This window comes from Mustela lutreola, chromosome 15 (genome assembly GCF_030435805.1).
Source record: "Mustela lutreola isolate mMusLut2 chromosome 15, mMusLut2.pri, whole genome shotgun sequence".
Lineage (NCBI taxonomy): Eukaryota > Metazoa > Chordata > Mammalia > Carnivora > Mustelidae > Mustela > Mustela lutreola.
In genome coordinates this window covers 50863203-50890984 of record NC_081304.1, presented here as the reverse complement: position 1 = coordinate 50890984, position 27782 = coordinate 50863203, and the positions used below count along the sequence as shown (strand labels likewise).

General features: G+C 53.3%; 1 protein-coding gene across 4 annotated transcripts; it reads left to right on the top strand.

Annotated features, from left to right (window-relative positions):
- Positions 1–593: 593 nt before the first annotated feature.
- On the top strand, positions 594–27782 carry CAMKK1 (calcium/calmodulin dependent protein kinase kinase 1). 4 transcript variants are annotated; one of them, XM_059148425.1, is made up of 18 exons: positions 594–750; positions 2616–2693; positions 2814–2998; positions 7297–7694; positions 8670–8717; positions 9138–9191; positions 9605–9656; positions 9917–10050; positions 10725–10761; positions 11526–11547; positions 12714–12802; positions 16041–16240; positions 18182–18235; positions 18991–19064; positions 20866–20953; positions 21183–21311; positions 23410–23513; positions 25720–27782. In XM_059148425.1, the coding sequence occupies exons 4-18, from the start codon at positions 7335–7337 to the stop codon at positions 25790–25792; spliced, it is 1518 nt and encodes a 505-aa protein (XP_059004408.1). In that variant the 5' UTR covers positions 594–750; positions 2616–2693; positions 2814–2998; positions 7297–7334; the 3' UTR covers positions 25793–27782. The 4 variants fall into 4 exon arrangements, with proteins under 4 accessions (XP_059004408.1, XP_059004405.1, XP_059004407.1 ...); XM_059148422.1 differs by lacking the exon at positions 2814–2998; XM_059148424.1 differs by lacking the exons at positions 2616–2693; positions 2814–2998.

Below are 27782 nucleotides of genomic sequence, written 5' to 3'. Positions count from 1 at the left end.
CTGACCTCTGTCCCAGCAGGCCATTCCTGCTCCCTGTTTCAGAGCTCTTCCCCAAACATGAATCCTACTATGACCCCAGCACTCTGTGATAAACCCCTTCCTCTTTCCCCTACCCCCCCCCCCCCCCGCCCTCGCCCCCCTCAGCAAAAGGCTAAACTCCCGAGTCTACCATTCCTGGCCTTTCTCCCTGGCGCTCAGCCTCAGCCTCATCCTAGCCGCGGATCTCACTCCCCCCCCCCCTCCTCGCAGGCACCGCGTATCTCCACCCCCACCCCCCAAACCCTCACCCACGTTGCGCCCTTGCCCCAGCCAGGCCCAGATGGAAGGAGACAAAGGGTTTTGGAGAGTAAGCACTCTCCAGCTCAGGCTAAAAGGCCCAGGCCGAGGGTTGGAGGCATTTGGGGGGAGCTCAGGTAGCTTTCTAATTGGGGCGTCGGGGGCGTGACAAAGTCCAGACCCGCCACAGCCGGAGGGGCCCCTCCAGAGCCACAGCCCGCCGCGGCCCCGCCCCTCCAGGAGCCGGCGGGAGTGCTAGGCACTGATTGGGCGGCGTCGCGGGCCGCGCAGCACCACCGAAGAACGAGGGCGGGGCGCGGCGGCGGGCGAGGGAGGGAGAGCTCCCAGGAGCCGCGGCGCCAGCGGTCTGAGCTCTGAGATCCCAACCCGAGAGAGGCGGGTGGGGCGGGGCGCGAACCTCGGGAGCGAGCCTGACCGCTCGCCCGGCCGCGGAGACTGTCGCCAGGCGCCGAGGTAGGGGTCGGTGGGGAGGAGACCTGGGGCGGGGAGCGGGAGCGGAGGAACGCCTGAACGTCTGCTCGGAGCCTGTAGGGAAGAGGGATGGTCTACGAGGCCGCGTCTAACGAGGGCCTCTGGGACCGCATTGGTGCGGGGATCCTCCCCCTTTTTGGGGGGCCGGATCTACGAGGTGCTTGCCGGAGCCCGCTTCTGTCTGCGCCTGCTGCCGGGACCGCATCTGTACCGGCGCTCAGCCATCTGCGTCGCTTCCCCAGCTCTAGTCTTCGGGACTGCGTTCATACCCGGCGCACTTCCCACGCCCTCCCCAGCCGTGTGTGGGAGGCCGTGTCTCTGCAGAGTGGGCCCAGACCTGTGCACCCACGTGTGCATCAGCGCAGAGTGCTCCTCCTACACGGCTCTCCGCTGAGTCTTCCTGCAAAAACTGGAGATTGGGGGGGGGGGGGTTCGGTGGATGAATGGGACAGATGTGTCGTGTGGCTTTAGCTGCGCAGTCGTTCCTCTGGATGGGGCCTGGGCGGAGGGGTTGGAAGAAGCGGACACTGCGGCTTCAGGGGCCTATTAGGCACAGAATTGGTGGCTCAACGGGTGCACACGTGCGCGGGGACCTGTGTGTGGTGTTTGGAGGTGGGTGTGCGTGTCACGTGGACAAAGGAGTGTGCCTATGTGTGTGAGGAGAGTGCATGACTGGATGGAGTGGCGTGTGAGGGCCGATCACATGGACGTCTGCGTGCGACGTTGGCGTGCGTCTCTGGGAGGGGTGCGTGTGTGTCTCGAGGGTGCAGAGGTGTAGAAAAGGTTATGTCCCAGACACAGGACAGTGCCTTTGTGCGTGCATATGAGGCTGTGTATCTGCCAAGTGGGCCAGGGCCTCGGGGTTCACACAGCTTGTGTCCTTGAGGATGCACTGGTGCCCACACAACCCTCACTCCTTCGTTCAGCAGGTACAGACTGAACACCCAGTGTATGTCAGACCGTGTCCTAGGCTCACAGACTCTGGGATCCTTGCCTCCTCCTTGGTCTCTCACCCTCAGTCCCCACAGCAGGCAGGGGAATCATTTTTAAACCTCATCCAACTGATCATTGCCCTGCTCAGAACCATCCTCTGGCTTTTGAGGCCTCCTAATCTCAAGCCAGGCCCTGAGTCCCAGCTTGAAAATGGCTCTCTGTCCTGCACAGTGAGAGCTTCCATCCTCTCCCCCTCTGAAATCCTTACTCAGTGGTCATGAAAGAACTTACATACCCCCTCCTCCAGGAAGCCATCACTTGGGCCAGGCAGAGGGAATGGCTGGGCCTTCTCATCCTGGTGTAACTGCTTGCCTGGGTGCCTCTCACATGCAGAGCCCTACTCCAGCAACAATTAGCCTCTTGCTCTTCCTCAGACAGTGTGAGCACTAACCCTCCTCACAGCCTTTGCAGATGCTGGTTCCTCTGAAATGCCCTTCCCAGATGTGCACACTGCTTGCCTCCTCACTTCCTTCAGATTCTACTCACATTCTATAGAAAGGCCTTTCTGACCACACTGTAAATAGTACTCCCAGCCCCTCACTCTTGATTCCCCTTACATGACTCCATAAAAATACATGCCTGTATTTTTCTCCATAGCACATGCCACTCCACAAATTAATTACTGCCTTTCTTGTTTGTCACTTCTTGCCCCTACTAGAGATTAAACTGCGTGGAAGTAGGGACTTTGTCACTGTTTTATTTCCTAGCACCTAACACGGGAGGTGCTTATGGACTGTTTGTTGCATGGATGAGTGACTCTGGATTTGCATTCCAGCAGTCTGTGTCTCTGGCTGCTCCCTACCCAGTGAGCCCCCCCAGGCTGGGGCTAGGTCTCCTCTTCTTTTGTCCTCCAGATTCCAAGTTCCTGGAAGGCCAGGTGTGGGAGAATTGCGACCACATTTGCATGTTCGAAATATTCCCTCTGGCAACTGGTATGGAGGAGGACGTGGGGTGGGGTGGGGTGGGGTCGGGGTTTGAGGCTGGAGGTGGGGGTGCTGGGTGGCAGAAGCAGTGGGAAAGAAAAGTAGAGGTCTAAAGCCTGACTTCGTTAGGATTCCCCAGCAGTGGGGAGATCAAGGAGGGCTCCCAGAGGAAGAGATACCTGAGCTATCCTCCAGCAGCAAAACAGAAGGAGGTGTGTCCCTGGCAGAAGGCACAGCTTTTACAGAGGCCTGGCAGCAGAACAGAGTATGCAGTTTGGGAAGCTGCGAGTGGTGTGAGGCGGCCAGAGTAGAGAGTAAGTGTGGGGCTAGGGGAGCAAGGATGGGCCAAAGGAAGAAGATGGGCTCCTGGGTTTCTGAAGAATTGGGAGGAGGACAGTACCTAGCTCTGCAACAGGCAGAGGAGGAAGGGCAGACTTGGGCGAAATGCTAAGTTGAATGAGAACCCTGTGGGTCTGAGCTGCCTGGGGACGTGGTGGGGAGGAGGCAGCTGGCTAGAAGGAATCGGGCTGGAAGTGCAGACCTGGTGTGGAAGATGAAGAGGGGCAGAAAAAGGAGGCAATGCCTGGAGCTCATCAGCCAAGATGTTCTGAAGATGCACTGAGGGTTGCCATGCCAGATTGGGCACAGAGCCCACTGCAGTGCTTGGGGCCTTTCCAGGGATGACGAGAGGGGGCGTCCTCGCAGTAGGCATCCTCAAGCATGACTTGGCACTAGATGCCTGGGCCTCCCTCAAGGAGAACTGAGTCATCCTGGGCAAAGGCAGGCGCTGCAGAGGGTACCCGTTGCCAGGGCTGTCCAGACACTTGTCAGGAGCATAAACACGGCTCTGGTCAGGCAGCCTGGCGATGTCAGGGCCACCTTCTGTGTCTGGCCTGGATGGCTAGACTGCCTCCTTGCAGCTTTTCCTTCTGGCCAGTTTTTGGATGGCCAGGCCATGTCCTCTCCCCCTGCATGGTAGCTGCTCAGCCTGGCCCTGGGAGTCACAGCAACCTTCCAGAACTCAGAATGAGGTCTGAGTGGTACCTGAAGTCATTCCAGGAGGGGCTCCTTGAACATTTGGTATCTCTCCTGCTCTGGGCCTCCTGTGAGTGACCCAGGTGGATAGGGGCATATCCGGAGGCCAGGACAAGGAGGCATCTGGAGCCAGGGTCTGTATGTCGGAAGTAGTCAAACACCTTGGGGAAAGGGGTTTAGCCTGAGGGGGTTAGCATGCCAGGCCATCCTGGAATCAGGGGGCAGATACGGGGTTGTACATTGTACATCAAGGCTCTCTCTTGGTGGCTTCTAGATATAGATACACCCTAGCCCTACATCACTCAGGCACAAACTGTTTTTCTGTCGTCGATCTCACCTACTTCCCTCTGTAGCTCTGGGAGTTGGCAGGATGGCAGCCTCCTATTTGATTCACATGGGAGAAAACTGAGGATCCAAGAGTCCCAGTGACTTTTCCAAGGCAACACGGCCCAAGTCTGGGAGGACAGGATTAGGATAGCTTTTCCCAGTGAGAGAGGGCCTGAGTCTGGTCATCTTGGCTACAAGACTAGGCTGGTCCCTAGGAGGCTCTCCATGCCCATAGAGTCCATGCTGGGCCCTGAGCCTGGGTCCTAGCCTCTCTGTCTGTCCTTCTGTTTGCTCATGTAGTCCCTAGTTGCCTACCCAGTCAGTTTCAACAAAGTGTCTACTGAGGCCTCAGCTTGGGGAGGACCTTGAGAGCCCCCCTGGGTGATCCCTCAGAGAGGGGTAGCACCTGCCCAGGATACACAGCCCATCCTGGTGGACAGGTATCCAGTGGGAGTTCAGACTTGACCTTCTGAGATCAGGCTTCCGTGGTCCCCACGCAGACCCCACCCCCCATCCTGGAGCACATGTACACGAAGACCTAAAGGCACCCCAGTGCACATTAACACCTTCACACGTCTGTGTTGGCCACACCACTAGAGTTCTGTCTCCATGCAGATGAGTTTCTCTGTGTGGACTCTTTTCCCCCCTGCCCCCACATAGACACACACCATGACCCCAGCACACATCCCTGCTTGCACACATTCTCTGATGTGCGGACATAGGCCCTCAGATGCATAGCCTCAGGTGTTAGGCCCTCTCGCCTGGACATGAGGCTGGAACTTGGGGCCTCCCCGCTGCCTCCCTCGCAGACATGCTTAGTCACCTGAATTTGATCCAGGCAGAAGGGAGGGTGGAGGGCCTGACGTCAGCCTTCATAGCCTCCTTATGCCGCCCGCACATCCATCTGGGCCACAGCGTGTCCTAGGCAATTGCAACAACAGCAGCACAACAAGTCACTTTTACGGAGCTTCCCCAGTGGCAGACTCAGTCCTGAGCCCAGTATGGGTAGTGTTCACACCTTTACGCCCCATGACTACCCAGTGAGGTGAAACTCCTATTAGCCCCATTCCATAGATGAGGAAAACTGAGGCATAAGGTTGAAGTCACCTGCTCGTGGGCCCACACCCGGAAGAGATGGAGCCTGTAGCCTGGCTTCAGAGCCTGGGCCCTTAACCAGGGAACAGGACCCCAGGTTGGAGGAGAAGGACTTCTGCCTTGACTTGTATGAGCCTGGGCCCATCCCTGGCCCTTGCTGGGCCTCGCTTCCCCATCTGAGAAAAGGGAAGGAAGCGAATTAGAGGAGGATGGCTTCTCCCTGAGACAATAGCCTCAGGGAAATCATATGCAAATTGTATGGGCCAGGGCCATAGAAGGGGGCTATAGGCGGTGAGAGTGAGGGGCAGCAGAGTGGTCCATCTACAGGGGACAGTGGGATGGGCCAGCCAGGCTTGGAAGGCTCCCTTCAGCCTTGGCCTCTCCTTTCGCAAGTGGTCTGATTTCTAAAGCCTCCCTGATACATCAGCTACATTCACTGTCCCTGCCCCGCCCCCATCTCTTTTTTGAAGGACTCCTTGATGCTTCCGCCCTACTCACACTCCTCCTCTCCTTCAGAGAGGCCTTCCTGATGTTCTAGCCCTACCTGCCTCCCTCACCTCCTCCAGGGAGGTCTCCCTGATGTTCCAGTCCTACTCATTCTCTCACTTCCTCCAAGGAGGCATCCCTGATGCTCTAAGCTCACCAACTGCCCGGTCATTCCATATAGGTCCAGCCTTCATGTCTTCTCCTATTGCCAGTCTGAATTTCCTTCCCCCGTCCTTTCTGCATATCAATATCAGCTCTACTACCTCTAGGTTTTCCCTCATTTAACACTGTGTGTGCCAAGCACAAGGGTTCTGGATGATGACCTTGCCCACTATCCCTCTCTAAGCCTGGTGGCCCTAGGGAAGCTGCATCCATGGTACAGATGGAGAGACTGAGGCTCAGAGTCAGGAAGGAGCCTGCCTCAGCAACCCCACAGTAGGTTGGCAGGCAGGATTAGAACCAGTCCAGGATCCTGTGTGGCCAGTGGGTTCTAGTGGCCCTACCTCCTTGATATCTGTCAAAGCAAGGTGATGGGGGAACAAGGGCTATGTTCTTAAAGTCACTGTGTGAGTACAGAGGAAGTTAGCACCAGACAGGAAGGGCACAGAGTCAGGAGTCCACTCACTTCCTTTTCCTTAGAAGATGCTGAGTCTGGCCCTGGAAGGAGGAAGGACATCGGGCTGAGGTGGGGCCAGTGCTCAGCCTCCAGCAAAGGTGGAGTCCCAGTCTGATCCCAGGATTCAGCCTGGAGTCAGGGTTCAGCCCAGGGTTGTGGTGGAAGGTGAAGGCTGGGCTGGAGGTGGATGATGGTTTGGGATTCAAGCTGGGCTCAGTCCTTAGCCTGGGGCCTGGTTTGGAACTCAGAAGGCAGTAGGGTCCAGGGGGGTGTAAGGCCTGGCCATGGGGAGCATTTCAGCCTGAACAGCTGTGACAAATATTTTGGGCACACAAATAAATGGGAAGGAAAAAAAAAACGGGAAAAATAAGGGATGACCTTTTAGTTTAGTGGTTTGTCCTAACACCCGCCAAAGCATCAGCCCCTCCCCTAATGAACACTGTCCTAAGCTACAGTCTCTGCTGAGGCAGGAAAGGGAGTAACGGGAGAAGGCAGACTTGCTCTGTGGTCCTGAAGAGGCCTTCCTGGAGGAGTAAGTGACTGGCTTGAGGTATCCAGGAGAACTCTGCATGTCCAGCGCCCAGCTCAGCTTCCAGGCAGCAGCATTGGAATGCTCTGCAGTCCAGGGTGGGGCTGGTGAGTCACTGGGCTGTCTCCCGGATGGGGCCTGAGCTGACCCTGGACTCTGTTTCTCCCAGTGCTGCTGGGCCTCCAGGAGTCTGCCCACATCTGTCTGTCCTGACTCCAGAATATCAGCTTCTTGCTGCTTCCCTGTGAAGCCGGCAAGGCAAATGTGACCATACCTGTTTTATAGGTGGGGAGACTCAGGTCTAAGGCCTGCTCTGCAGCAGAGCCAGATGAGTTTCTAGAATTCCTTTAGTTAGTAGGGACAGACTTGACTTTGGATGCTGGCAACTCAGGCAGAGGAAACAGGTAGGGCAAAGTCATGAAGGTAGGACCTAAAGATTGTGGCTGCAATAGGAGAAGGGCCTGGAAATCTGACCTCCATACTCCATTGCCAGGATTGAAGCCTTCTCTGTCCTCTTTTCTCAGGTTCCCAATAAGGCTGAGGACCCCCTGAAACTGTGGCAATGGAGGGGGGCCCAGCAGTCTGCTGCCAGGATCCCCGGGCAGAGTTGGTGGAGCGAGTGGCAGCCATTGATGTGACCCACTTGGAAGAGGCCGGAGGTAGCCCAGAGCCTGCCAGAAATGGTGTGGACCCTCCTCCAAGGACCAGAGCTGCCTCTGTGATCCCCAGTGGTTCTTCAAGACCCTCCTTAGCCCGGCCCAGCCTTTCAGCCAGGAAGTTCTCCCTGCAAGAGCGGCCAGCAGGAAGCTGCCTGGATGCCCAGGCTGCTCCTTATGCCACAGGGCCGTCCAGCCACATCTCCCCACGGTCCTGGCGGAGGCCCACCATTGAATCCCACCATGTGGCCATCTCAGATGCAGAGGTTGGTGGGGCAGAGCTAGGGGGTCCTCCTGAGCTTTTCTGTAGTCCTCAGTGAAGGTGCTTTTCTGTCCCAGCCCCTGCCACACAGCTGCCCAGCTTTTGCTTCTGCATACTCTCAGAGTTGAGGAGCTTGCTGTCTCAATAATATGGCTCTTCCTACCAGGGAAGCTGTTTGAGCCAATCTCGGGAGCCAGTCACTGCCTCCTGGAAGTCCCACCGTTCCTGCCCTCAGGCCAGGCCTCATAAATAGGCCCCTCCCTGGTCCCCCAAGAAGTCCTCTTAGAGATTTGAAGATAGATAGTATGTCTGCCCTCCCCACCATAAGTCTAACAGAGCTTTAGCCCCTGCTTCTAATCCTGCTCCTTAGAATCTGCTCTGACTCAGAAGCTGCCAGCATGCTTCCAGCCTCTGGTCTTCCTTCTGTTCCTCTGTCCCAAGGGCTCTGTCCTTGCCACTTAGATCTGAAAAGTGAATCCTAGTCCTGAGCAAGCAATCTTCCGATTGCAGAGGCTGGGCTTTTTTCATGGGCTTTTTCATGCCTGAGCCAGGGCTCTGGTCTCCTGTCCCTAAGGCTCTCCTCAGCTTTCTTGTCCATTCAGCCAAGACCTTGCATATAGCTGGTTCTAGAAATACTTGCTCATGTGTTGCTCACAGATGTAGGTCTCCCAGACGCCCACGTTCAGGCGGGAGTCAGTGCATTTTTCCTTTACCACTTCCTAGGGAGTCAAATACAGCCATGGCTCACCATTCATGTTTGCAGACACTGTCCAAGGCCTCTTGTCACTTTTGGTGGCATGGACACTGCCACATTTCTCCCCATCCAAACTTGAAAGGTTATGAAATGTGGGGTTTGAGAGTGAAGGGCCCAGAGCCAGGATTGGGCCCTGAACAGGCTCCTGGGGTGGGATCAGTACTGCCTGTGGGTTGAGTTTTACCTGATGCTCCCCTCTTTATCCCTTCCCTCCCCCACTCCCAGGACTGTGTACAGCTGAACCAATACAAGCTGCAGAGTGAGATTGGCAAGGTAGGACTGGGACAGGCCGAGGGGACTTTTCTCTTGAGGCAGCCTGTCGGGACCCTCTGCTGGACGGTTCCTTCTCATCTGGGAATGTGAGGCAGAGCCAGAAGGGCCCCAGCTTAGAAGCGAAGAAAGTTTGTCCTCTAGGAAATACCCATGGAGGGGTGGGGAATGATTCACCAGTCCTGATTCCTTCATTTCTGATAGAAAACAAAGAGGGACTGAGGGAGCATAGAGCTGTGTTGAGCCAGACAGAGGCAGTGACAGGGCACAGGAGTCCTCTCCCTGTCTGCCAGAAATGTATGCCTGCTGGGGGCCAGCTGGTGGTGGGGGTGGAGACGGGCTGTTGGGGGGGACGGCTGGAACTGTTCAGGGTGGGGTGGGCATTGCCCTGTGCAGGTGGGGCTGACCGGTGCCTATTTCCAGGGTGCCTACGGTGTGGTGAGGCTGGCCTACAACGAAAGTGAAGACAGGCACTATGTAAGTCTGGGAACGGGAGGGAGGTGTTGTGCCGGCCAGGCCCCAGAAGCCTGGGAAATGGGCAGTGGCTGTGCTGGGAAGACAGAGGACAAGGCTACCTCTAGAGGGAGTGAGTTTCTGTCCCTAAGGATATGCTTAGTAAAAAGAGTAAGCTTCTTGACCTTGAGAATATCCCAGCAGAGGCTGGACCCCTCTGAGGGGAGAGCTCCAGAAAGGCTTATTGGGGAAATAGGGCTGAGGCTTAGACTCAGATATGGTCACTTCTAACCCAGCTCACCCACACACCGAGGCCATACCTTCAGTTCTGGTGGCCATCACAAGTGTTCCTTTCCGGAACTCTATCCACATATAACCAACCTGTTCTAGCTTCTGGTGGCTGCACTCAAGTGACATTTCTGCCCCTCCCTCCTCAGGCAATGAAAGTGCTTTCCAAAAAGAAGTTACTGAAGCAGTATGGCTTTCCACGTATGTATCTGCTGGGTCCTGTGCTTGGGAACTCCTTGCCTGAGGGCAAAGGAAGAAGGGACTTTGGTCCCTAGCTAGTTTTTTTTTAGGACGAGGGTAGAAGTGGGGACAGCATGAGCAAAGGCCTGGTGGTGGCAATGTGCTTGGTGGGTTAGGGACAAGACCATGGTCTTACAAGGTTCTTGCCTGAGGCTGGGTGCAGGGCCATGGTGAGGCCCAGCCTCCTGCAACAGGAGCTTGACTCATCTTCCTGGTCACAGGTCGCCCTCCCCCAAGAGGGTCCCAAGCCACCCAAGGAGGACCAGCCAAGCAGCTGCTGCCCCTGGAGCGAGTGTACCAGGAGATTGCCATACTCAAGAAGCTGGACCATGTGAATGTGGTCAAGCTGATTGAGGTAAGAAGCAGTGGTGAGTGGGTGGGAACTTGTGCCCAAGTCTTGTGCTTAGGAACACTCAACAAAGACCTATGGTTCTCACAGTAGATGTGGCTAAGGCCTCCAAAGACGGAGTTAGACTTGGGGTGGGGTCTATAGTGAGGTTTCAGGGGTCAGTTTAGGCTGGTTTGGGATGTTCTCAAGGTCTCAGTGAGTAAAGGGCTACCTGGAAGCAAGAAGTGAGCCCCTCATCATAGCAGGAGGGGAAAAGAGCTGAGGGTCGCTTGGCGGGCCAGGATTGAGGGTCAGTGATTTATTTATTTATTTATTTTTTTAAAGATTTTATGTATTTATTTGACAGACAGAGATCACAAGTAGGCAGATAGGCAGGTAGAGAGAGAGGGGGAAGCAGGCTCCCTGCCGAGCAGAGAGCCCGATGTGGGGCTCAATGCCAGGACCCTGGGATCATGACCTGAACTGAAGGCAGAGGCTTTAACCCACTGAGCCACCTAGGTGCCCCGCGGGTCAGTGATTTTTTAGGCCTCATCTATCTGGTGCCTGCACAGTTCCAATCCATTGTCTGGGGTCACTACAGAGCAAACCAGGGGTCCTGGGGCTGGTGAGTACAAGGAAGTCTGGGACTCCCACGCCGTGCCTCCCCCACCCCTATCCCCATGTCTGTTTCCTCTGACCAGGTTTTGGATGACCCAGCTGAGGACAATCTCTATTTGGGTAAGTGACCCAGCTTGTTCCCAAAGCAGCTTAGCGGAGTCAGTCCGAGGGCTCCCCAGGAACACACATGACCTTCAGATGGGCTGCGTGAACATGTTCTCAAGCCCTGGATTCCTTTGCCCATCCCTGCCAACGCAAGCTTGGAATATCCGGTTAACTAAATTGAACAAATATTCCTAGGCCCCCTCTCTACTAATCAGACAGACAGTGGATCAGGTAGAGGCAGGAAGCAGGCTATGTGATGTGGGTTCCCAGATCCTATCTGATAGTTCTCTGCCTCAGTTTCCTCACCTGTAAAATGGGGACAATGAATCTACCTCATAGGGCTGATACGAGGGGTAAATGAGTCATTATATATAAGATGGTTGTTAATGTTAATTTTATGGCTGGGTTTAGAGGCCCTGATACAGAGCAGAAAGAACACTGGCTTAGCAATTAAGGCTGAGGCTTTAGTCTTCCCTCCCTGTCCTACCTGCCTATCTGCTATGACATTTAGGAAAATTCCTGCCCCTTTTCCAAGCCTCTGTCACCCACCTTCTTCCCAGAAAAGGAACCCATGCTGAATCAGATGAGGCAGATCCATAGGAAAACTACTCTTACCCATTTACTTCCTCTGATACCCTGGAGCCCTTGACCCATCCCTCCCAAAGGTATGCTTGGATGCCTGACCCTCTCCTACCTTCCAGAATAGGGAGGGACCTTGGCATCACCTGCTTTGCTAGCCTGGCTGCACCTTACTTACTTTTTCTTTTCTTTTCTTTCAGTGTTTGACCTCCTGAGAAAGGGGTGAGTTCCCCTTCCCAGTCAGGCAGGCCAAGTCTAATCCAGGCCTTCTTTTCACTCCCTGTGTCCCTAGTGCCAGGGTTGGCTACTGTAGGAGAAAGCAGAGGCCAAGGCCCTGCCCTTGGGGAGCTCTGGTCTTGGGGAAAACAAGACAACAAGAGGGCAATTCTTGGAAGTCTGGTGGGGGTCCGTGAGGCTAGAACATTCAGACAGTCCTCTGAAAGAGGTTTTGAGCCAGGTCTTAAAGACCTGGAAAGATTATGAGGGAAGAGAGGGAGAAGAAAGGAGTGATTCTCAAGCAAATATGTAGAGATGGGGCCCTTATGTGGATTCAAATCACAAATAGTTCTTTCAGCTTTTGAAGTTTATGAGTTGAGTGGGTGGGACTCCATTTGCTCCTGGGAGGGGAAGCTGAGGTTCAGAGTGGGTAAGTGGTTTGCTCAAGGTTACACAGTTCTAATTCATGTCTGCCCTATTTGGCCTTCCCAGGGTATTTGCAAAGCAGCAGACATGGGGTAGTAGGCATAGACCTGGGTGGACCAGAGGCCCTAACTGTCCAGACCTTGAATATAGGCTGCGTATGTCTTGTGATTTTTCTGTCTTCGGGGAGTGGGGTGGCTAACAGTAGCATCCTTCTAAGATTCAGAAGCTTTCAAACATTTTTGACCTTTATTCAACTTAGTATGTTTGACATTGCCATCCATATCTATAACTGAAACCAACGTTTTACAGATCTTTATTACATGTGATACACTCTGATAAATTCTACTTCATTAGAAAAACAAAGCATTAGCCAACAACTGATTGATTTCTTGGCCCTCTATTTGGTTAGACCTAAAGTTTGGAAAAACACTGCTCTGAATGGCCTTTTTTGCAACAGTTTGATTATGGGTTTGATTAAATACTCAGAAGAAGGAATACTAAGTCAATCAAATTAAGATAAAGCTAATTTGAAATTATAGTGATTGTAAAGGGATATTTGGGTCTGCGTTTTAACTGTTTCATTCTATGGGAGAATTAGCTAATGTCTTGATTTCTGGGGAGCAATTCGAGCATAGAGGGCTCCCTAGAAGTCCGAGGGGCGTACATGACCCAGCCCCTGTCCGCCTTCACAAGCTGTCTGCTTTTACTCATTCTGATTCACTGCTTCTCTCCCTCCCTTCCTGTAGGCCTGTTATGGAGGTACCCAGTGACAAGCCCCTCCCGGAGGAGCAAGCTCGTCTCTACCTGCGGGACATCATCCTAGGCCTTGAGTACTGTGAGTCCGGGTTGGGGGGGTGCTGCTTGCCGCCTGGAACAGGGGACGGGAGGGAGATACCAGAAAGGGTGGAAACCAGACTGAGCTAGCTCTTTGTAGTTCTTGTCTGTCAGCGCTGATCTACCAATCAGTTTCATTTGGGGGCGTGGCAGGGCTGGGGGCGTGGCGGGACTGTGGGCGGGGTGGGTCTGAGGGCGGGGCCGAGTTCAGGTGGGAAGGGGAGGGGCGGGAGTGGTGGCTGCTTTCCCTGGATGCCTACCCTGAATGCCTTCCCTGGATGCCTGCCAGTTACTTCGTGGTGGCTAGTCAGCATTGAGTCGGGCTGTACCTTGGGAGTTCTCAGTCTGTATCTCTTCTGCTGAGTTCTTAGCCAAGGCTTAACCTGTCCACAGGGCCTCAAGAGATACAGGAAGAAAGAGATTTATGTCCAGCTACCTTGTCCTGTCATGGGTCTTTTGGGTGAGGAAGGGTGTGTTGACAGTGAGGACCCTAAGGTGATGAGAGCTCAGGAGGGAGGATGGTACTGTAGCTTCTATCTCTGGAATTCACTTATTCACTCGTTCATTTATTTCACTTACTTCATTCATATATGAGTACCTGCTAAGTGACAGGTAGAGGCAAGGAGATGACAGAGACACAGATGTGAGCTCAGGGAGGGCCCCCGCAGCCTGGTGAGAGGAACAAGAAACTAAGCAGGCAGATCTAGTGCAGGGCCTGCTAAAGTTAGGGAGGCCCAGGGCTGTCAAGAGTACTGAGAGGAGGTTTCCCAGCCTTGAGGGATGGGCGGGAGGAAGTATGCCATGCAGAAAGAACTATATAGCGGAGGCACAGTGGGGAGTGGACATATCCTGTTTGAGAATGGTAAGAAGTAAAATCTGGCTGAAGCGTGGGGCTGAGGAGGGTGAAACATTTCAGGCCACACCATGAGGGCTGGCCATACCTCCACAGAGGACTTTTCCTGATTTTATCCTGTCAGCATTGTAAACCCCTGAGGGCTTTGAGAAGGGCGGGGCATGATAGGATTTGCATCTTAGAAAGCTCTTTCTGGCAGCTGTGTGGTGGCTAAATAAAGGGCAAGAAGTGGCCAGCTGGTTAGGAAGGAGGCATTTTCTACAGCCCAATTGACAGATGGTGAGGCCTGGATTAGGACAGTGTCAGTGGGGGGGGGGGGTGGATATGAAGGAGGTGAGCGGGAACAGCCCTGGATGACATACTGGTCGTGGGGACGGGAGGGCCCTCAGACACCTATGTTTCTGGCCTGGTTTGGGAAATAGAAGTGGTTCCCAGCTTTCTAAAATCTTAGCTTGGTTTATCGGGAGCATATTTTCTCCCTGGGTGAACAGAGTGAGGACCTAGCTGAGGTGACAGGAACCAGGGTTATCTTTATCTCATTTGAGTCATTCCAGTGCCCTTTAATTAATACTCTCTTTGTACATATGGAGAAACTGAGGCACGCAGAAAGGAGGGCTTTGCAGAAGGTCCCTGTCAGGGGTCTTAGACTTAGGGGAAGGAGGCATTTCACCCTGAGGGTGACAAGTGGCAGCCACAACCCTGTACAAGGTTGGCTTCCACCCCTTCCTATCCTGGGCCTTTCCCTACAGCAGGGCCTGTAAACTCCCATCCTCTGTCCCCACCCCCACCCACCCAAAAACAAGCTAATCCCATCTGGCTTTTGAGTAAAGCCTTATCAAGACCCAGTTAATCATAGTGAAGGGCTTCCGGGAGCCCATTGGTCAGAACCAGGGGCTGGACAGGCAGATGAATGGAGGCACCGGGCACTGAAGGTTTACTTCTGTTGGTGTGATTCTGGTCCTCAGAAGGGAAGACTTGGGGAAAGCTCTGTGATCCGGGAGCCCCAGGTCTGATTTTTGAAGATGGGGCAAGTGCAGCAATGCAGGTCTGAGAAGCAGTCAGATCTAGAATATATCTTAGAGAAGCTGAACCCATGGGACTTACTGATGACTAGGATATGAGGTCTGAGAGAGAGAGAAGTTGGGAATGATCCTGAAGTTTTTGGCCTGCACAACCGACAATGGCCATTAACTGAATAGGAAAGACTAGAGGAGGAGCAGGGGTCTTCTGTTATGTTTGTTTGGTGGTGGTGGTTGGGTACATTGCTGACAGAAAAATCAAGTTCTGAATTAGATGTGTTATTGGGAAATATTGAGATCTACATTGAGAGGTCTGCTGGATATTCACATGGATAATGAATTCAAAGTTCAGGGGAAAGGTCAGTATTTGAGATGAGAATTTGAGACCACTTTCCATGGTCAAATACACAGCCCCTTGAGCCTCTGCACTCCAATGGGTGTGAGTTAAATCTCTCCTGTGCATCAGGCACATAGGAGGCAGTCACTATAGGACCAATGGTTTGGTTGTTACTGTGTGTGACACTCCCTTTGCCGCTAGCCTTCCTCTCCTCCACTCTCCTCTCCTCTTTCTTCTTGCCCTTTCCATCCTCCCATCCCAGCATCTTGGGATCTGTTGGTCCAGGGGAAGGTATTTGCTGAGTGGGGAGCCCATTGGGTGACTGGGTAGAGTCAGTGCCTGCTCTCAGCTGGGACATCTCTGGCCATCACAGCCCAAGACGCCCATTTTTCCTGGCAGTCCCAGAGCCAGGAAGCAAGGTGAACTCTCAGCCTCCTGGAGTAGGCTGCTCCTTACCCCAGCCATGTTCATCCCAGCAGTCCCAAGGCCTGGAATGCCCTCTCTCTGAGTCCAGAGTCCCTAAGCCTGCGGCAGTACTTCTGTAGGATACCTTACTATTCCACCCTACATCCAAGAAGGAAGAAATCTCTGACCAGGCTGGGTGGGGGAAGAAACTGGAGATATGTTTTGATAGGCTTTGGGACTGCAGACAGCATGAGGGAAGGCCAGAGATGGCCAATGGAGAGCCTCCCTTCCCGATTTCCTCTGAAGGCCCCCTCAGCAACAGGTGTCTTGATTGCCACAGAGAGCACTCCATTTGGAGTCCAAAGAGTACTAAGAGTCCAGCCCTGGCTTTGCTTCTAACAGCCTGGGCTGGCCTTGGCGTCTCCACAGCATAGTGGAGCAGAGGGGCCTAAAGTCCCTTTTGAGGTCCTGAGAGGAATGTGTGCATGGGCTGAGATGGTCCTCCTCTTTCTCACTAGAGTTTGAGATGGGCTTCCCTGGCCAGGTGAGGGCAGGTGGTGGAGGGGGGTGGGGAGCTCCAGGCATTGGTCCCCCATGCTAGCACTCAAGCTGCCTCTCTCTGCAGTGCACTGCCAGAAGATCGTCCACCGGGATATCAAGCCGTCCAACCTGCTCCTGGGAGATGACGGGCATGTGAAAATTGCTGACTTTGGCGTTAGCAACCAGTTTGAGGGGAACGACGCTCAGCTGTCCAGCACAGCCGGGACTCCAGCGTTCATGGCCCCTGAAGCCATTTCTGATTCTGGCCAGAGCTTCAGTGGGAAGGTGGCTTCTAGGACCTAGGCTGAGTTGGGATTCAGGTGGAGGGGTGGGATAGCTTGCAGTGGGGCCTTGTTTCTAGCCTGAGGGTGTCAGGGTCCTTAATGTCTCAGGAGTGAACACTGAACATGGTCCTCTCCTTCCTGTTTGCCTCTTCCTGGAGTCTTGAAAAACTCCCCAGCATTGGCCACCTCTCATTTTCCAGCAAAATGGCCCCAGGTCTCCCCTGCAGATATTTTCTGCCAGCTGCTCTATGCTGAGTACAGGTCGGGCTGTGGAACAGACAGAGCCGACAGCCCAGCTCTCCGTCCTTCTGGACATGGTGGAAAAGAGCAGGAGAGCTCATGTTTGGGAAGAAGTTAGATGTTCCCCTCAGACTCTTTGGAGATGGCAGGGTTCGAACTAGGCCTTGATGAACGGGGAGGATTTGAGCATGAGGTGGAGTCCAGAAAATGTATGAGGGCACTGAGGGGCACAGGGAAAGGGAGGGGGCGTGATGGGGCTTGAGCAGAGTTTAGAAGGCTTGGGGCCTTGTGGTTCCTCCTAACTGACAGAGGCAGTGGGCACGGCTTTCTGAGCAGGGGATTTCAGTGTAATGTGTTCCCCTGGGCATGTGCCTGTTCTCACCTGCCAAGGAGGCTGTGGTCCAGAGGCATTTGGACACGTGTGGGGTGTGGAGGAGCTCAAAAAAGAGGTCAGGGATGTAGATAGAGTTTTTTTTTAAGAACTTCTAATTTTGATAAAATTCCAAGTTTACAAAAAATTGCAAGAATAATAACAAAAAAAACCCTGCCATGTATCTTTTTACCGAGATTCACCAGTTATTGACATTTTGTCCCATTTACCTTTTCACCATCTCTCGCTATATTTATGTAATTAATATTACATTTTTCTGAACCATTTGAGAAGTTACGTTGGAGACATTATCCTCCTTTATCACTAAATATTTTAGCAGATACTTTCTAAGAACAAGGACATTCTCTTATATAATCTCAGTACTATTATCAAGATTGGGAAATTTATCATTGCTACATGACTATTATCTAAACGACCTTATTCACATTTCATCAGTGGTATGGATCCTGTCCTTCAATGCCTCCCCACCTTTTTGGCCCAAGATCTGATCCAGGGTTAGTTATAGCATTCAGTTGTCACATCTCTTTGGGGTCCTTTAATCTGGAAGATTTCTTCAACCTTTCATTGTCTAGTCTGAACTTGACCTTTTTTAAGAGAAAAGTCCTGTTACTTTATAGAATGATGTCAGTTTGCATTTGCCTGGTGCTCCCTGGTTCCCTGGTTGGATTCAGGTGAAGCATCTGTGGCAGGAATATGTAGACAGATGTTTGAGAATCATTCACATCCACTCACATTCACATGAGAGAACGTGGAAACCAGGAGAGGAGACAGGATTCCAGAAGGGGAAAATGTAGAGAGAGTACACATTAGAACCCAGGATTTGAGGGAGCTGTGAGCAGCTGTGGAGGTGACTGAAGGCCAGGGCCTTAGTACGGACAGGGTCCGTTTCTGGTGTTAGAACAAGGTAGATGGTGACTTCGCCCGTAGATTATCAGGAAAAGGAATGAGGATCTGGTTTAGTGAGTCTAAGTTTAGTACATACCATGGTTTCTGGGGTGTGCCATGGGTACTACAGATGTGACCCCGAAGGTAAAGGTGGTTTTGCACCTGCTGAGTTAGAGATGTATCCAGTTTGGGTCTGTTACAAGGGAGCTTGGAATCCCTGAGAGGTCGGGGCCCTGTTCTGCTCATTCCTGTGTCCCTAGTGCTCACCACAGGGTCAGGCAGAGAACAAGTGAGTGGGAGTATTTGAGCGACTCCATGACTGAGGAAGGAGCTTCCCAGTATGCCTTCTCCCATAGCGCATGGGAGCTAGGTGAGCAAGGGGCGTTGGTTCTTTTTGAGGGACTGATATGAGCTGTTTCTTCATAGGCCTTGGATGTGTGGGCCACCGGGGTGACGTTATACTGCTTTGTCTTTGGCAAGGTGAGTGCCAGGTGGGCTGGCGGAGCTGGGCAGGCCCAGACCCTTGGCACCGTGGGCTGGGCAAAACTGAACCAGGATGAATGACGGCTACAGGCCCTTCCTTTGTGTCCTAAAGCCAAGTGACTTCTGAAAGGGCCCACCTGGCCCAGAGAAGACTAAAGGAAAAGTCTTTTTTCTGTTTCCACCTGACCCTTGGGAGGAGAGTCATTTGAAGGAGTCCGGGGACAGCAGACAGCCCAATGGGAGATGGTGGCGTTGCCACCTCTCCGCTAGAGCACGCCCTGCCCTTCTGGCCCTTGATGCCATCCATTCTTTCATTCATTCATTCCACAAATTGTCCTTGACTTTTGCTCTGGGGCAGGCTGGGCCTGGGGAATGCTCAACACTGACTTGGCGGAAGTCCCTGTCCACAGGTGCTCCCACTCTAGTGACTGCGCTGAGAGGTGGGAGGGCATCTCAGTGAACATGTTCGCAGACTCCAAGCCCTGGGAATGGAGGCCCTTCTGCAGGGGCCTGTTAAGCCAGTGCCCAGCCTCATAGATCCTTCAGTGATTCATTTGTTCAGTCAGTGTCTCTTGAGTACCTGCTGTGTGCCAGGCACTAAACAAGTTAGACAAGGTTTCTCCCATCTGTTCAGGAGCCCAGAGCTGCCCCCCCCCCCCCCGACTTCTGGCAGCACCAAGAGATGGGGTCAGTCCCCCAGGGCAAGTTGAGGCCCTGGGCCTGCATCCTTTGTCTGCTTCTCCACCCAACAGTGCCCATTCATCGATGATTACATCCTGGCCCTGCACAGGAAGATCAAGAATGAGGCCGTGGTGTTTCCTGAGGAGTGAGTTGCCCATGAAGGGGGCTCCTGCCCACCCCCAGGAAGTCGTGTCTGAGTTGTAGCAGAGCCTTTGCCCTTTGAAGGCCCCCCCAAGCCTGCAGATCCGGAGGTGGGGGTGCTGTTTCCTGGGAGGGGCCCCTGGTGGGACGGTAGAGCAAGGTTTCAAGGACTTCTGATTGGATTCCATTGTAAATGGAACTCTGAGACCAGGAGTTGGGCAGGAATGACCCCAAGTCACACATTTACACTGTTCCTTCTCTAGAGGCTTCCGTGGGGTTAATGGTGTCAATCTGATGTACACGCTGGAACCACAGGGAACCTCTACTTTCCTCACATGGGGTAGGAAGGCTTCAAGATAGCAGTGTGCTTCCCCGTTTTGTAGATGGAAAAGGAGACTTCTAGAGGAGACTTATCAGTGGGATCTGGGGTTTGAAACCACTCCCTCCTCCCTATCCCTTAGTGACTAAGGTCTCTGAGCCCAGAGGGACTATTTGGAGCAGTCTCCCTGCCCCTCTGTGCTTCTTCTGATTATGATACGGGCTATTACAGCTCCTTACTTTAAAGGGCCCTTCTGCCATCTGATCAAAGTCCCCTGGACAGGTCGGAAACCAACCTGGGTATTGTCCTCAATGACTCCTGCTCCCTTGTGCCCACTCTCAATCCGGTCCCCAAGCCCTATTGAATCTACCTCATATATCTCTTGACTCCATTGGTACCTGTGCCCCTCACTGGTTCTGTCCTTGGCCTTGTCTAGCTACCTTTTCTGTGGTCTCCCTGCTGCCCGCCTCCTTCCTGTCCAGCCACCACAATCAGGTCAGGTTGACCCTGATAAAGCACAGAGCAAGTCTCAGGCAGTGGCAAGGCTCCCCTTATCTCACCATGTCTCCTGCTTAAAGTTTTTCCAAGGCCTCATAGATCCCACGTGAAGAGGCCCTTTCCTAACCCTGGCATTCAAGGACCTCTGCCCCCTCTAGCCAACTAGATTCCAGCCCTTCCCTGTAATTGCCTGTCTTTGTGCCTTCCCTGCTGCTGTACCCCATGCCAGAGGTCTCTTTCTTCCCAGCCCAGGAGTTGTAAAAGGGATTACCTGTCTAGGACAGCGGAGGGATCCAAGGTCAACAGTCCCAAGAGTGAGTGAGTTCCTTCTCTGCAGGCTTGGACAGATGGGCTTCCCAAAAATCTTGGTAGCAAAGAAGCCTGGAGTTTGGGGAGAAATAGTCGAGGTTAATGTGGAGCTGAGAGTCCTGCTCCCCCTTCCCCTGAGTCTCTCATCCCTGCCCTCACTCCTCTGGTGAGCATTGTGTCAGCCCACTAACCTCTCTGGGCCTCAGCTTCCTCCTCTGTCAAATGAGAATCTTAGCTACCGCCCAGTCCGAGGAGAGGACAAGATGGCGAGTGGGGAAAAAAAAAAAAAAAAAGATGACGAGTGGGGCAAAGGCTCCTAGTGTCCCATTAAATGCCTCTTCTCACATTATCCTCATCATTTCTGCCACCCAGGGGATGTTCAGTTACCCCTGGTACCCCTGGAATTGCGTTTGTGTTTGTGGCCCCTGACTCCTGAGGGAGATGGCTTTATTTCCTGTTCAGGAAAGAAGGATATCCATCTACTTGTTTGGAAACTCTCCCGTTCTGCCTTGGTACCTTGGGGGTATCCCTCTTGCTCTTGAAGAAATGGGGGTTGGGTGTGTCTCTGCCCTGGCATGTTCTGTTGAGGGAATCCCAGAGCAGGTGGGGATGGAGAGGTGAGTAGGAAAGAACCCTCACTAACTACCTCTCCCTCATCTTCTTCCTTCCTCCCTTTTAGGCCAAAGGTCAGTGAGGAGCTCAAGGACCTAATCCTGAAGATGCTGGACAAGAACCCTGAAACAAGGATTGGGGTGCCAGACATCAAGGTTGGGGAGCCAGAGGTCTTGGGCTGAGCTGGTCTTGGACACAACAAACAGGCCTCAGTTTCTCCCTCTAGAAAGCCCTACACCAAGATATATAAATCATATATTAGGTTTGGATTTGGGATTTGTGGGCTTTGGGTCCCCTCAAGGCAATTGCTGGTTGAATGCCCCTGGTCCTTTGCTGACCGGGTGTCTGTCTATCTGACCTCTCCCTGCCCTCCCAACTCCACAGTTGCACCCCTGGGTGACCAAGAGTGGGGAGGAGCCCCTTCCCTCAGAGGAAGAACATTGCAGTGTGGTGGAGGTGACGGAGGAGGAGGTGAAGAACTCAGTCAAGCTCATCCCCAGCTGGACCACGGTGGTAAGGGGCTGAGGGGCAGAAGGCTCCCTTGTCTTGGGAGGGCCTTAGGTGGGCACTGCCATTGCCTGAGACTTGCTGTGTGCTGGGCCCTGTTGGGGGACAGAGGGCCATCTGGTCAGCCAGTCCCGAAGCTGATCTGTACTGAGACCCTGCTGGAGCGCAGTGGGGAAAGAGGTCATGTTATTTAGCCTCATGGCAGGGAGACCAGGAGGCCTGGTGAGAAGAGTGAATGATTTAAAGAAATATACTGCCCTCACTGAGTGTCAACATTCATCATGCCTGGAAGAAGCATTTCCTCCCTCTCTCCCTCTCTCCATCCCCCCTCCCTTCTTTCCTTCCTTCTTTCCCTTCTCCCCCCTCCTCTAACCCCTACTTCCTTCCCTCCCTGCTTCCAAGCATTCTGTTAGGTGCCAAGAACATAATGGTAAGAAGGCCTAGGAAACTTTTGGATTGGAGATGTGGCCCTGTGCTCTTGGATCCCATCCATGTGCTCCCTGCACTTGCCTCTCACAGTTTAGTTGTTTTCATCTTCCTTTGGACAGGTTCCATATTAACTACTGGAAGTTATTCATGTAGCCTGTAGTGGCCACTTGGGATTTTGGGGGGGGACACTGAGAACCGTGATCTGCCCTGCACCGAAGTATCACAGCAAGTTGGGGTAATTACAAGGCAAAAGGAGAGCTGGTATGTGCTGTAGGTGACATCAAGCCTGTGCACTTTGGCCCTCCCCACTGGGTCCAGGCCCAGCTAAAGCCAGTGGCCAAAGTCCTGCTCATTTCTATGATCTGTAGAGCTCCAAGACTCTATGAGGTCCCTGGAACCAGCCAGCTCCCATAGGGTCTTTACTGCTACCTCCTTGGTCTTAGCCACCACTGTCTCTCTCCTTAACCACTGGAATACCCTCCCAAGTTGTCCCCTGCTTGCACCTTTACCCCCACTACGGTTGCTACCCAATTCAGTAGGCAAGGTGATCTTAGTGACTAATCATGTCCCATTTCAGCTGAGACCCTGCTCCCTTAGGCTACCATGTCACTCAGAGAAAGAGCCCCAGCCTTAACCACCCTAGAAGATGCCACACAGACTGCACGCCTCCCACTCCCATCTTCCCACTGCCTTACCTCTCCCTTCCTCCCTCCATTTGCTCAGCTCTAACCACATAAGCTGCTGTTCTAGAACCTTCCTTTCTGGCAGATGCTCCTGCCCAGCTATCTGCAGGGCTCACTTCCTCACTCCCTTCAGACCTTTACTCCAAAGTCACCTCAGTGAGACGTGAGCCTTCCCTGGCCCCTTATCTAAAATTCCCACCTCCTCTTTGTCATACTATATCCTGCTACCTTGTTTTCTTTTTCTCTCCTTAGCTCTTACCACTAAGTAGCGTATGTTTTACTGATTTGTCTTATTGACTGCCTGTCCCCCGAACTAGAACACAGGCTCCATGAAGGCAAGAATTTTTGCCTCAGTGTGGTACCTGTGCCTAGAGTAGTGTCGAGCAAATGACCAGCACTCGATAAATAGCTGTTGGTCGCATTCAATGAACGAATAAATGAATGAGTAGAAGAAAAGCTGAATGCAGCCCCACACTAGGCATGTGTGTGTATAGTCAGGGGCCTAGGACTGTCTGTGCTGTGGGAGGAGGGGCGAAGTCAGCGAACCAGGGTACAGCATCTCCCCATCCAGGCATCTCCCCCAGGCCACTGTGCAGCTTTCTTGCTGCTCTGCCTGCCACAGCTCTCCTCCGTTCCATCCTTCCCACCTCAGCTCTAAGGCATTTCCTGATCGCACTCCGCGTGTCCTCAGGATAAAGCCCCTGCTTTCAGCTTGGCATTCCAGACCCTCCACAATCTGCTTCTGGCCTCTGGGCATCCCCACGCACCAGCTGTGCTGAGCTCCTCACCATTCCCAGAATTCACCCTTAACTGTCACCCCTGTGTTCTTGCCATTTTCTCTGCTCGGAATACTCTTCTTTCCTCTGCTGACTGAAAGGGAGCCTCAGCAGGGCCCACCCAGGAGTCTTCCCCATAGGGAGTCACAGAGGAGGCTGCCAGTGTGTCTGGGAGCCAGGCGTCCTCTCTTCCTCACTCTGATGTGTCCTCCCCAGATCCTGGTTAAGTCCATGCTGAGAAAGCGTTCCTTTGGGAACCCATTTGAGCACCAAGCTCGGAGGGAAGAGCGATCTATGTCTGCTCCAGGAAACTTACTGTCGTAAGTACCAGTGGGCTGAGGCCTACCAGGTGCTCCCTGGGGTGGCGTGGGGGCTGGGGTGTATCCCTGCGACTTTCACTGTCACTGGGCTGTGCAGGCTGAGCCTGGAGCCTGGGGACTCAGCCACATCTCTGAGGAGGGCCCTGTTGGCACCTCTGTTCTCAGTGCATGGCAGCCTAGTAGAGGTTTGCAGAGCTTGTGTCTGCTTCTTGTAGAAGGTTGCCTGTCTGTGAAAAGAGAGGCACATCTGCTGACTCTTCCTGGCCTGGGGGAGTGTTAGCTTTCCTGAGTAGCCCATGATCCCTCCAGCCATTGCTGAGGCCGTGTTCTCAGGCAGCACTTTGGAAATGCTCATCTAGCGAGTAAGGAAGGTAGGCTGGCTGGCTAACAGGGCCAGGGAAGAGAATTCCCATTTGCCAAAGGCTCCCTACTGTGAACCAGGCATGTGCATTCACCGCCTCCTAGGAGAGGCAGAAAAAGTAGTTCCCCAAACCTCTGTGAGCCTTGTCCTCCGCTTTTCTACCTTCTTCCATTAAAATAAAAGTGAGTTTGGGGTGCCAACAAGGCCTGCTGGAGTTTGTGCACTGACCCGTAGAGAGAAAATCGTGGTGGGGGAGGGGGCGTCCTGGACCAGAAGGTGGTCCTGGGACACTGGTTGCCTTCCTCCAGCCTGTGAAGGGTACTGCAGAGGGGAGACACTGTGTACCTTTCCAGACCTTCTGCCCCTCCCACCCGCTTTGTGGGAAAGGCGTGGTCCCTAGAGGGGTGGGGGGACGACCAGTATTTGAGCCTCTCCACATTACATTCGGTGCAGGGGCCCAGACAGTGGTTTCGTCTGGGCCCTTTGGTAAGTGGGCTCTTCAGAGCATCAGGTCCCATTCAGTGGACAAGCTGGTGTTTGCTCCAGCCAGAGGTTGCTTGCCCACGGTGATGTCTACGTACCAACGGTTTGCCCTCCATTTGACAAACTTCCTGGCCAGTGGAGGTTGAGGGTTGGGTCTTTGGAGAGGCCTTGACACCTTGACAGTATGAGCTTCTTTTTAGTTCTATCTCTTCAGTGAGGTGGCCAGAGTGAGGAGAAGGAGTTCCCCAGGCTCCTCTAGGTCTGCAGGCCTCGATGATGGAATTGGGCTTAGTGTAGGGGATCACATATGTAGCGCCAAACAGAGCCAATTTTGAGAGTGAAAGAGGGAGGTGTTACTAAGGCATTACAGAAGGCATTAGGTAGGACCCTGAGGATGAACAAACCTGGATGGCTGGTTACTCCAGCTCATTGCCAATGACTCGGCGCCCCCTAGTGGTGGCATGGGGAAGTCATGAACTAAAGATACAGGTATCTGGCACAGAATGGGTCCCAAGAACACCACTGAACAAAGCACTCATTAATCACTGTCCTTTCATGGACATGTTAATGGGGAGAAAGGCCAGTTTACTCACCTGGACTGTGATAGAATTGGGCTTTAACCCTTTTCAACTATAAAATTCTATAATTCTGTGACCCAAGTTTAATTTTGAAAAGCAGGCTTTACCTCATCAAAGTCCCAACATTTGTCCTAGATGGACTCTGCTTTATGCTTTGGGATAATTGGTGAAGCTCTACAGTAGAGTTAAATGGTACTGATTTTGTTTTTTGCACTGATTTTTTAGTATCAAAATCTATTCATTGGTCATTTTAAAGAGAAAAATCTGTGGGGAATAATGAAATACAGGAATGCATTAAATACGGGATAAAATTCCAAGACTGATAGATAGACTCTGCCCTATGAACAAGGCAAAGAAAATACAAAACCAAAGCTTCTCTACCCAGGATGATGGTGGCTGAACTAGGCCACCATGGAAGGCCTGACCTAGCTGGTACTCAAGGATGCAGGGGAGTCAGCTGGGTCAGCTTGTGAGCAGCTCTGGAAGCCAGGCTGGGAAGTCTAGACTTCATCTCCAGGCAACAGGGAACCACAGAGACTTGTGGGCTGAGACCAGGGTTAGGGAGACTGGCCAGGGACCACAACGCAAGGGGCAAGACTGAGGGGAACTTGGGGAAATGGTGGCGGCAGGGTGCGGGGGGCAGTGGTTGAAAAATTGTGGAAAGGAATGGCTGTGTGTGTGTGTGTGTGTGTGTGTGTGAGAGAGAGAGAGAGTGAGTGTGTGTGTCTTCCTGAGTGCATGTGCTGACCCCTGAGGTCCCTCTGCCCCGGTGTCCCCTGAACAGGAAAGACAGGTGTGGTGAAGGGGGCAAGAGCCTGGAGCTCCCCGGCGTCCAAGAAGATGAGGCTGCATCCTGAGCCCCTGCATGCGCCCAGGGCCACCGGCAGCACGCTCATCCCACGCCTCCAAAGGCCCACTGCCCTCATGCTGACAGCCGCCCCCGTGGGCAGGGGGCTGAGGACTGTGGCCCCTCTTCCGGCCCCCCTCCTTCTGTCATGCTGCATGACCTCAGCGCACAAGTCCAGGGACAGGATTGCAATGTTTGTCATCTGGGGTTGGTTGGGGGGGCAGGGCTCCCATGAGGCCTTTCTCCTTGTCCTGGCTCTCCCTGGGGGGACCCATCCTGTAGGAAAAAGAGGTACCCATGGTGCCTTAGAAACCCCACCTGGCTATCTGGCAAAGCAGGAGATAGGAAACCCAGCTAGCAGGTGGAGGCCTGGTTTATGACCATGGCAGAGACGTCCCCTTGGAAGTCAGGCAGGCCTGGCTCAGTTGCCTCATGAACCTGGAGGGCTGTACTGTACCCACCTCAGGAGGGTCCTGCGAGAGCTCTTGTCAACTGAGAATGCTGATAGGGAGGCTCTGAGCCCCAGGGGGTTTTCCTGGGCGTCGAGGAGGCAGGGGCCAGCATTAGAGAATTCAGATTCCTCTTTTGCTGTCTTCAACTTTTACTTTTAACATTGTGGCGGAAGGGTGGTATGTAAAGGCCTGCTTGGGAATGACTATAAAGCTCTCACGCAGCTTTGGGTGGTCCCCAGCATGCTCATCGTTACTTGGCAGCCAGGTGGGGTGGACGGAGCTTCCTTGATGGTTTCACACTCAGCGCATCTGGAGAATGGGATAAATGAGCGCTCTGGGCAGAGGCCTGAGTCAGGAGCACCCACCTTCCCTGCCCACTTTACTCCCTCCCTGCATGGTCCCCTGCAGAAGAGACACCAGGGGCAGGCCCAATCAAGGGTCCTGGACTCACAGGGCTGTGGCCTTGCAGATGCTGAAGTAACTGGAATCCGACCACCAATCCTGCACTGGCCTGCGCATCTGGCCTTGGAAGCTGCCCTCCTGTTGCTACAGTGAAGGACAAACTGCCCAGATTGGAGGCAGCACTGGAAGGGGGACCTGGTGGGGCGTGCCCGTTGGCCAGTGGCCACAGAAACTTGGGCCTCCTGCCACTGCCTCACCCCCAAGACAGTTGACGTTCGGCCCGCACAGAGCTGGTGTGCCAGAACACGTGTGTGGACCTGGCCATGCTGGGGTGGACTTGATCTTCACCCTGGGATCTGTGTCTGGCTGGCTTGGCATTTACTGACCAAATCCTCAAGCGATTGACCCCCAAAAGAAAATAAAACAGGCCTCCAGTACCTCTCCTGAAAGTATGGGCCAAACAACAAGGGATTTCAGTTGCCTGTGTGGGGCTCCTAGGGCAGGAAGGCTGGTGCTGAAGAAGAAAGCGAGGCTGGGCTGGAGGAGCATCTGTGTCCTGCTCATCTTCGTGCCTGTGGGTATATGTTGCACCTGCACGCACAAGCATGTGCGTGCCCATCTGCTGCACACAGCACACCTGCATGTCTTGCACTGGCACATGCATCTGTAATATAGTTCCTTTGTGTCTTTAAGGCTCTGAGCTGAATGTGGCTCATTGTCAGTGGGCCCACATTTCTCCCTGGCTCCTCTGCAACTAAGGTGTTTATAACCCAGGGGTTAAAAAACAATTCAGTACTGTTTTTAAGAATACTTTTTTTAGAGTTCATGGGAGGCCCATCACAGATCCACAAGTTTCCTTGAGCATCTCTGCACTGGGGCCTGGAGGGTGGGCGTTTCAAGGAGGCATGTCAGTTGGGCCTGCCCTCACAAACCTCATAGGCGGGCCTGGCTCCACAGCCCATGTCAGAGTCTGGATGAGGTTCTCACCCCATCACTGGGGGTTTGGGTTGGCATTATTGTTTCTGAATGTAGCACAAGTGATGAACAAACCCCATAAGAGTGTTTTAAAAATTAACTTCCCAGGAAGTGAGTTAAAAACAATAAAAGCCCTTTCTTGAGTTAAAAAAAAAAAAAAAAAAACTTTTG

Bases quoted from the DNA above. Each gene is read 5' to 3' on its own strand.
- CAMKK1 (XM_059148424.1), top strand. From the start codon at position 7,335: ATGGAGGGGGGCCCAGCAGTCTGCTGCCAGGATCCCCGGGCAGAGTTG. The intron at 9,657-9,916 runs GTATGTATCTGC...TCCTGGTCACAG, and splicing joins GAAGCAGTATGGCTTTCCAC to GTCGCCCTCCCCCAAGAGGG. The intron at 16,241-18,181 runs GTGGCTTCTAGG...GTTTCTTCATAG, and splicing joins GCCAGAGCTTCAGTGGGAAG to GCCTTGGATGTGTGGGCCAC.